At 50.8% G+C, this 9,245-nt stretch overlaps 1 protein-coding gene across 1 annotated transcript in view; it reads left to right on the top strand.

Annotated features, from left to right (window-relative positions):
* Nucleotides 1–8,175, top strand: part of LOC103608275 (cytochrome P450 4F11-like) — an 11,175-nt gene extending 3,000 nt beyond the window's left edge. The window contains exons 2-8 of the mRNA XM_008592724.1: nt 1,647–1,791; nt 4,655–4,708; nt 4,800–4,927; nt 6,339–6,460; nt 7,166–7,436; nt 7,788–7,854; nt 8,042–8,175. Of these exons, the coding sequence (XP_008590946.1) occupies nt 1,647–1,791; nt 4,655–4,708; nt 4,800–4,927; nt 6,339–6,460; nt 7,166–7,436; nt 7,788–7,854; nt 8,042–8,175 (921 nt within the window). The remainder of the gene's footprint in view (nt 1–1,646; nt 1,792–4,654; nt 4,709–4,799; nt 4,928–6,338; nt 6,461–7,165; nt 7,437–7,787; nt 7,855–8,041) is intronic.
* The last annotated feature ends 1,070 nt before the right edge of the window (nt 8,176–9,245 follow it).

Genomic DNA, 9,245 nt, shown 5'->3' with positions numbered 1-9,245 from the left:
GTGGGAGGGAAACCGAGAGATGGGACTGTCCTGGGAGCCAGGAGGAAGGTGTCTAGAGAAGAGCATTGTCAGGTCTGTCTTCCACCTTCTGTCTGTCTCTGTCTCTTTCTGTCTCTCTGCCTCTGCCTCTCTCACTTATGTCCCCTTCCTCTATTTCTGGCTCTCTGTGTCTCTATCTCCATCTCTTTCCACGTGTCCTGCCCAGAGCCCTCCCAGGCTGGGGCACTTCTCTCTAGGCTGTTGTGAGTGTGGCCACAGTGAGCCACCGCTGTCCCCTCATTCTGGGACTTTCCCTCAGCTCATGAGAGCTGCCAGAGATGGGAGCTTGCCCAGAGACATCTGGGGGGCTGAGTCCTCACTCCTGGGGTGGGCTGGGCTGCTGCAGCCAGCAACTCACTCGGTGGGAAAGCAACAGCCCAGTGCCTGTGGTTCCTAGTGATGCAACTCTGTGGTGCAATCCATGCTCTGGGGCCCCAAGGGATCATGTTGTGGCCAGACATCAGCTGAGCCCACATCCTTGTTGTACTAGTCATAGTCCGGACCTTCCTGTGGCCTCAGGCTGAAGTTAATCTCCAATTGAGGCACATCCTTGTGATGATATCGATTCATCAGAACTCCCTGTGGGATTTGCTGAGGCCCAAATTAAGCTAAGCTCACATTTTGGTCTGCTCCCCTGGGTTTTCCAAGGCTGGCCCAAAAAAGGTCCTGGTTCTGAAGATGCTTCATTCTTGGGTGAAGAAACTGGAGTCTAGGCAGACTGGTCAGGTCCTGGGAAGATGTAGAAAATCAGCCCTGATGCTGGAGTCCTGAGGTCATATTGCTACCTGTAAACCATCCCTGCTCAGCGACCCACTGTGGCTGCCCCTGGGCTAGAACTACTCCCAGGATGAGAAAATCCATGTTCTTGAGCCAAGGTGGGCCTCTGTGTGGGCAGAGAGTGTGTCTTCTCCCTCTGTCCTGGGATGCACCCTTGGAACCTGGAGATGGCCCCAAGAGGAAAGGAACAGGAGGAAACAGAGATTCCCTCCATCTATGCAAAATTCAGACACACTGTTTACTGCAGAGGCTGTGCCAGCTCCTAAAGGGACAGCAGGGACCTGCTGTGGTTCTTTCTGGAGAGGTGTATTAGTCAGAGTTTTCTAGAGACTTAAAATCAATATGATATATATCTGTATCTATATCTATATCTAGCTATCTATCTAGAGATATGAGGGTATTTATTATGGGCATTGGTGCACGATTACAGAGGCCAGGCAGTCCCACAACATGCCATCTGCAAGCTGGAGAGACCGGGAAGCCAGTGGTATAATCTATTGTGAGTCCAAAGCCCTGAGAGCCTGGAGTTCTGCTGTCCTAGGACAAGAAAAGATGGATGTCCCAGCTCCAGAGAGAGAGAGCATATTCACCCTTCCTCTGCCTTTTTGTTCTATCTGGGCCCTCAAGGGATTGGGTGATGCCCAACTCCACTGGGGAGGGTGAATCTTCCTTACCCAGTCTACAGATTCAAATGCTAATCTCTGCTGGAAACCCCCTCAGAGACACACCCAGAAATAATGCTTTCCCAGCTATCTGGGCATCCATAGCCTGGTCAAGTTGGCACTTGCAATGAATCATCCCAGGAGGTGACCACCCTGCCTTGCTTGCAGATCAACTACACGGAGGAGGGCTTGAAGAAAGTGGCTCAACTGGTGGCCAACTACCCCCAGGGATTTAAGAGGTGGCTGGGGCCAACCTTCCCCCTCATTACTTTGTGCCACCCTGACAATGTCCGGCCTGTCATTAATGCTTCAGGTATGCATGTGGAGCTTGTGGTGGTGGGTGCTGTGGCACACTGAAGGGCCTTTAGTCCGTTCACCCTCAACTTCTGTGCAGTCCCTGCAGGACCCCGGCCCTCCTTCCCTCTCCTCTGTCAGCCATCTTCCTCTTTCTTTCATGTATTCACCAACCCCCATCTCAATGTCTCCTTTTTCCATGTCCTGGTGTTCTGAGCACCACTGGGGTCCCAACTGGCCACAATCCAAGGCCCTGTCCTAGATGAACCCCCAATTTTGAGGAGATGGATCTGGACAGAGACAACCTCATGTGCCAAAGAACTGAGCAGAGGAAGACGGGCTGTGACATCTCAGAAGTGAAACAAAGCCTCTGCTGGGGCAGGCTAGGGCAAGCTGGAGGGCTTCCCGGAGGAGTTGTTGCCAGAGTGGGGTCTGGAATGATGAATAGAAACTTTAAAAACATCACAGTATAAGGTGATGGGTATTGGCAGCATCTAAGGCCCCCAGCCAGGCCTGGTGTCAGCCTTGTCTGTCCTCAGGCCCAATGAGGAGAGCAATGAGGAGGGCTTGTGGCTGGTGGATTTCTGTGACATTCACCTCTACCAGGTCAGTTCCTTCTACCCCATTTTGTAGCTTGTCTACTGTATGTTCATTGCCCCCTAGTCCAGGCCCCAGAAATCTACAGTAGGAGACCACACCCCAGCCCAGCACTCTTCCCTTGTCCTCTGCTCTTCCCATCCTCAGAAAATCCATGCTGACCAGGGGGAGGGGTGGTGTCATACAGAGGCCATGGCTCTGACACCAGAATGCTGGGTGATTCAGGGCAGTTCCCTGGCTTTGTCTGGTTGCTAGGGCCTCTTTCTTGTTAATGGTGGAAACTCAAACTCATGTGGTCTAAGCCAAGAAAGAGAATTTGTTGACTGTAAAATCCAGGGGGGAGGGTGGTCTTCAGGCATGGTGGGATCCAGGTCTTCAGACAATTTCATCAAGAATCTGTCTTCTTCTCTTAGTTCTGTTTCCCTCTGGGGGAGCTTCACTCTTATGATGGTAAAGATGAGTCCCAGAAGCTCAACCCCCATGGAAAATTTCTTATAGTACCAGGATTCCCTTAAATTTGCCAGGCCTGGGTCACAGGCAAAATTCCTCATGCAGTTACTATGACTCTGATTGCCTAGTCTTGGCAGGCATAGGGCTCCTAAGAGCTGTTGCGTTGGGGGCACAAATCAGTTCAAGGTTTTAGAACTCAGGCCCTGGATTCAAACAGACCTGGGCTTGGATCTCAGGCATGTGACTTACTATCTGGTAGACTATGGGCAATTGATTTCATTGGTCAGAGCCTCAGTCTGGAAAATGGAGTGGAAAAGAACCCAGGTGAACATGGTGTTGGGATCCAAATGGGGAAATAACATTTCCGTCCTTGTAAGTAAGGGACCTAGATAGTTGTGTATCAAGGATGTGGGAGGGAGCCCGGGGGCAGGCTCAGCACGGAGAGGATGAAGAGCTGCCTGGAATTCCCAGGGCCCGGGTCTGGGTCTCTGCCCTGCAGGTCCTTCTGTCTGGCAGCCTAGAAGAGCATGAACTGGGTCCTCTTTGTTTTTCTCCTGATTTGAAGCTCAGAGGAAGGTTTCTTGTACACACAAGGCCTGACGAATACCTTTGGGGTGTGTGCTGCTGAAGGGTGGGGCCCTGGCACACAGTCGTCCACATTTTCTACCCCACCTCCATCAAGCCCGTTCTCTTTGCTCCAAGTAGACATGCACTGGCCACAGCTTGCCTGCTGCAATGGTCTCTGTGCTGCCTCTGCTAGTTGGATGCAGACCCCAGTGCAGACAGAGGGACTGTGGTGATGTCACTGCTCCTGCTTCACTTGGTCTTGACCTGTCTAATCTTTGTCAGGTTAGGGTTAGGGTCTGCTCACGTCTGGGGTGGGTCTGTGTGACATCTGCTATGTGGCTGCATCTTGTCACATTTACATTTACACCTTGGGTCCTGGTTACACCTGCCATGTGCTACACCTGGTTACACCTGATTTACACCTGGGATCTTACGGAGATGGTCATGTGTGGGGCTCTGCTGTGGCCAAAGACATTTGGGGCATATTAGGGCCTGTCTGGTTCTTGTCTGAGTTGCTGTTTGAGGTTGTCCTTTTCTCCTGCTGGTCACATCTGGGCCATGTTTGGGCTTGTTTGAGGTCTAGGATTTAGGGTTCCTCTGAGAAATACCTGAGACCTTATTTGAGTGTTGTCAAAGGCAGGTCTTAGTGTACATCTAAGTTATATCAGGGTCCAGCATGGGTCACACCTGGGTCACATCTGGGATATTAATGGGAGCATATTTAAATCCTGTCTGAGGTTCATCTGTAGGGCAGGTGAAGATCGCGTCAGACCATCTTGGGTCCATGTCAGAGCATGACTTTTCATGTTATGGACATGTTAGGGTATGCCATATCTGTTATGGCCATATGAACACATCTCAGGTCCATGTCTAAACAAATTAGAGCAGTTTGGGCTTATGAGGCATCCTTGGTCCATATAGTGGTGTTTTTTAGAGTGTCGGGCTGCTTTTGGGTGTTTCAGAGAGTGTTGGACTATGCAGGAGATGTTTTCAGGTATGCTGGGGTGTGTGGTGCTGAGTTAGAATGTGTCCAAGTATGCTGTGGTATTTCTTTGTTCTTTGTCTTCACCCTATTCCTGCTGCTGCAGTCTGGCGAGGGAACCCCTTGCTTCCCATCTCCCCCCCTTGTTTCCTGTACCTTTGACTCCATTTGTGCTATGCCAGGCAGGGTAAGGAAGGGAGATCCCTGGTTGGAAACCCGCCCTTCATTAGTTAAGTCCCAACATTCTCCCTCTCTATGGTCTCTGATGGTCCATCTCTTATGCCAGCCACCATCGTATACAAGGACAAGGTCTTCTACGGCTTCTTGAAACCCTGGCTGGGTGAGTAACTGCAGGTGAATGGGGTTGGTGTCAACGTTGGGGGACCAGGGGAAGGTGATGCCTTTGCCCACTGCCACGGCTGCCCCACTAGGGGATGGGCTGCTGCTGAGTGCTGGTGACAAGTGGAGCCACCACCGCCGCCTGCTGACACCCGCCTTCCACTTCAACATCCTGAAGCCCTATGTGAAGATTTTCAACCACAGTGTGAACGTCATGCACGTGAGTCGAGTGAACCCAGGGTCCCAGCTGGAGTCTTGGGGGCAAAGGGGCCTCGGACAGATCTAGTCTGGAGTCCTGGATCTGTTGGTTGGTTTTGGGGTTATTGCTCTTCCTCTCTGAGCCTCAGTTTCCTCACTTTGAAGGGTGGTCAAAATGATGTAATGAGTCATGTCCCTGGCACATAGATGCTCAGATGTTAGTTTCCAGTATTCCTCACAGAAGCCTTGTAAGTTGTTGGTAGAGCATGGTGTGGATAACAATAATGCTGAGGGTTCAGGTTCCCAGAAGCCTTGTAAGCTGTTGAGTATGGATCATGATGCACCTTGCATAATAGGTCTCTCTGCATAGAAAACCACTTTAAAAACTCACTGGCTTGAAATAATTAGTGTTTGTTAATGTTCATGAGAAGATGGGTCAGTTGGGTCCTTCTGCTCACTCATGTGTCTGTGGTCATAGGTGGGTTTGGTAGAATGATCTGCTAATCCAGGCTCAGCTCTCTCGTGTTTGGGGCTGGCTGTAGGATGGCCTAGGATGATCTTGGTGGGTCAACTGGACCCCTTCACTTGTCTCTTATTCTCCAGTAGGCTAGCCTAGTCTTGTTCATGTGGTAGAGGCTGGCTGCCAGAGAGTGCACAGAAACATTCAGTAACCCTTGAAGCATAGGTCCAGAACTAGCACACCACAATCCCACCTTCTTCTACTGGTTGAAGCAAGTCCCAAGGCCACTGAGATTCAAGAGGTGGGAAAACAGGCTTCACTCCCAATGGAAGGAGCTTCAAAGTCTCATTGCAAAGGGTGAGGATATAGGGAGGGATGAAGAGTTGGGGACATTTCCACAATCATCTACTACTGTTCTAATAATGAAAATGATAATGATATCCAACACTTGTTGAGAACTTATTGCATACGAGAAGCTATATGACAATTCCATGACACATGTTGTCTAATGTAATTCTCACAACTCTATGAGGTATAAATGATTATGATTGCCACATTACAGATGATGAAACTGAGGGTCAGAGAGGTTGGGAAGCTTTGCCAAGATTACCCAGCTATTAAGTGAGCTAGGAGTGGTGAAGCAAGGGTTATGGCTTATCTTACACCAAAGCAGGTTATCTTACTGTTACTGAAGATTTGACAGGTGAGACCCAGGGGAGGGCAATGAGTTGGCCAAGGGCACACAGAGCAGAGGACGCAGAGCTGGGACTTGAACCCAGGTCTCCTGACTCTCAGCCTTAGGTCTTCGTCTCTTAATAGTAACATTTTCCTCTTCCACCAACCTGATCCTACCTGGGGATGGATGCCTGGGGCAGAAGTCCTGGTGACTGGTTTCCTTGGGAGTCCATCCTGGTGGTTGGGTGGGGAGGGGTTGAGGAGGTCTCAGTCTCAGCTCTGTCCCCTTCTCTGCCAGGCCAAGTGGCAGCGCCTGGTCTCAGAGGGCATCACCCGTCTGGACATGTTTGAGCACATCAGCCTCATGACCCTGGACAGTCTCCAGAAATGTGTCTTCAGCTTCGACAGTAATTGTCAGGAGTGAGTCCTTGCCCAGTGCCTGGGAACTTGGGTCATGGACCCACGGGAGTGGGGGTGGGAGGGAGGACTGAGCAGGGCAACCAGAAGAGCCTTCCTAGAGGATGTGGGTGAGATCTGGGCACTGAAGGACAGGGTAGGGCAGAGAGAAAGAGCAGTTCTTCCAGGAAGGTGGGATTGTTTGAGTAAAGGCAGGAAGGAAGGCTAGGATGAGCAGAGTGTGTGCAACAGGCAGTAGTTGGATCTTAAGAACGCTGAATAGGCTTGACAAGGATGTGAACTTTATCCTGAGGTTCCCAGGGAGCCATGGAAGGTGTTTGAGCAGATGGTTATGGTCAGAGCTTGGATATTTGACTCCATAGAGGACGGACTGTCTTGTAGACTCAGGGTGCAAGGAGACCATGAAGAGGAGGAGGTCTGAGCTTGGTGGAAAAAATTGGGCAAATTTTAGAGAAACCAAGAGCAAGAGGAATGGGCAGGACCAGATGCTGAATAAGAGAGAGAGAGGGGATGACCTTGATGGCCAAGTTTTTCCCTGGAAACCTGGGGCATGAGGAAGCTCACAGAGAGTGGGAGTAAGAGGGGGAAGTGTGGTTGGAGGGCACCCTTTTCTGGGTGGAATGTGGTTCTGGGATTCTGGCTGGGAGGTGCTCCCAGGGTTTCATGCGTGTTAAGAAGCTACGTCCTCTCCCTGGGCTGGTTCTGCAGGAGTCCCAGTGAATATATTGCCGCCATCTTGGATCTCAGCGCCCTCATAGTGAAACGGCACCAGCAGATCTTCCTGCACACGGACTTCCTGTACCACCTCACTCCTGATGGCCGTCGCTTCCGCAGGGCCTGTGACCACGTGCACAACTTCACGGACACCATCGTTCGTGAAAGACGCCGCACCCTCATGAGCCAGGGTATTGATGACTTCCTCAGGGCCAAAGCCAAGTCCAAGACTTTGGACTTCATTGATGTGCTCCTGCTGACCAAGGTGAGCTTCTTGGGGGTGTAAATTCAAGAGGTAGAATGGACCTCGATGCCAATTGTCAGATGGAAGAACTTGGACTTGATCCAGAGGGCACTGTGGAGCCATGGAAGGTGCTTGAGGAAGGAAGGGACAAGTCAGAGATAAGTTTCAGAGGTGACTTCATAGAAATCTGCCTGAGAGGAGCAAATCTCCTTAAAAGGAGATAGGAGACCATGGAGGAAGCCTGTGAGGAAGTCTCTGGAGACAACAGGGGAGCGATCCTTGGTTGGAAGATGGGTCTCCAGGGACTATATTTAATTCGACTTCAGTGCCCTCAGAGCTGGTGTAATTATGGAGGTCTTGCCTTGTCTCCAGGATGAAGATGGGAAGGAGTTGTCAGATGAGGACATACGAGCAGAGGCTGATACCTTCATGTTTGGGGGTGAGAGTCCTACTGTGGGATTACAGTGGGGACAGGGGTCTCTCCATCCCAGGAATGTGGCTGGTGGGCCCTGGATCACTCCATTCTGCCCATATCCCGCCCCCCGCCCCGCACCATCTAGGGGCGCTGTCCCCCTCTCTGGTGCTGAAACAGCTTAGAGACCTAAATCTGCCTGGCTGACCTTCAGGTCATGACACCACGGCCAGTGGACTGTCTTGGATCCTGTACAACCTTGCAAGGCACCCAGAATACCAGGAGCGCTGCCGGCAGGAGGTGCGAGAGCTCCTGAGGGACCGCGAGCCTAAAGAGATCGAGTGGTGAGTTAGGTCCTCATGGCCTGTTCCTGAGCCTCTCTCATTGTCCCTGCTCCCCAGGTGCGGAGGAGGGAAGATGTTGTTATGGATTATGCCCATATGGCTTAGTGGGAATATCATCAGAGCCCAGAAGCAGGGCCTGGTAACCAGCCGGCTAACAAGGGAAAGGTCATAGGCTTCTGGGGCAGAAATATCTCGGAGTCCATATTTATTGCCCCGCTAACTTGCTATGTGACATTAGTGAAAGTAATTCTCTTTTTTTGAACCACTTTTCTCTTTTATAGAAGGGGGGTGGGTGGGAATCTGTATTCCACAGGGCTGCTTGGAGAATTAGCGGCAATGTGTGTAGAGCAGATGCCACCCAGCACATACTCAGTAAGCAATCTTCTCTCCCATTCCTTTGCTTTCCTGCCTAAAGGTGCATTTTCCAGCCAAGATCTTCAACTGCCATAGTGTTTTGCTCTTCTCTTTAATTCCCACTTTATCCCAAGGATGCACAAAGATCTTAGTGGGTAGAAGTGACCCATCTCTTCATTCACTAAGAACTTCCACACTGCCTGCCCTTTCCCAACTCAGTGTTCAGTCCCATTTTAATCCTAAATGGGCAAAATTGGGGCAGAAAAAAAAGGAGGCGAGGCTAGGTAGTGAACAGTGAATACAAATTTGTCACATTGGGTGTGGTACTGGACAGTGCTCCAGGTCAACGGGACAGCTGTGCAAAGACCAAGATGGAAGCATGCATGAGAGCCTGGCATGTTTGGGGGTGAGGGGAAATAATAGTGGCTAAATCCATGTGTGAGAAAGAGAAGGAGCTCCTGATGAGACTGGAGTGGGTAATAAAAGCCTCTCTTGGAATGTTTTGGAAACCGTGTCAAAAATTTGGACTTTAACCTGGGGCGTGTCAACTCAAGTCCTTTGGGAAACTGATATTCAGTCAAAGATAAAAGTGGGCAGGGATGCTGCCATTCAGGGAGTCAGACATTGGGCAGAAATGATCAGGCACCAGTGAGTGACTATGCTCAGTCATGGCTGAGGGCTGCCCAGGAAAGTGTGGCCTTGGCTTGAATGCTGCGACAG

The sequence above is a fragment of the Galeopterus variegatus genome, unplaced genomic scaffold, assembly GCF_000696425.1.
Source record: "Galeopterus variegatus unplaced genomic scaffold, G_variegatus-3.0.2 Scaffold8245, whole genome shotgun sequence".
Classification (NCBI taxonomy): Eukaryota; Metazoa; Chordata; class Mammalia; order Dermoptera; family Cynocephalidae; genus Galeopterus; species Galeopterus variegatus.
Note: the sequence above shows the minus strand (reverse complement) of the source record. Positions and strands in the feature narration are given on the sequence as shown.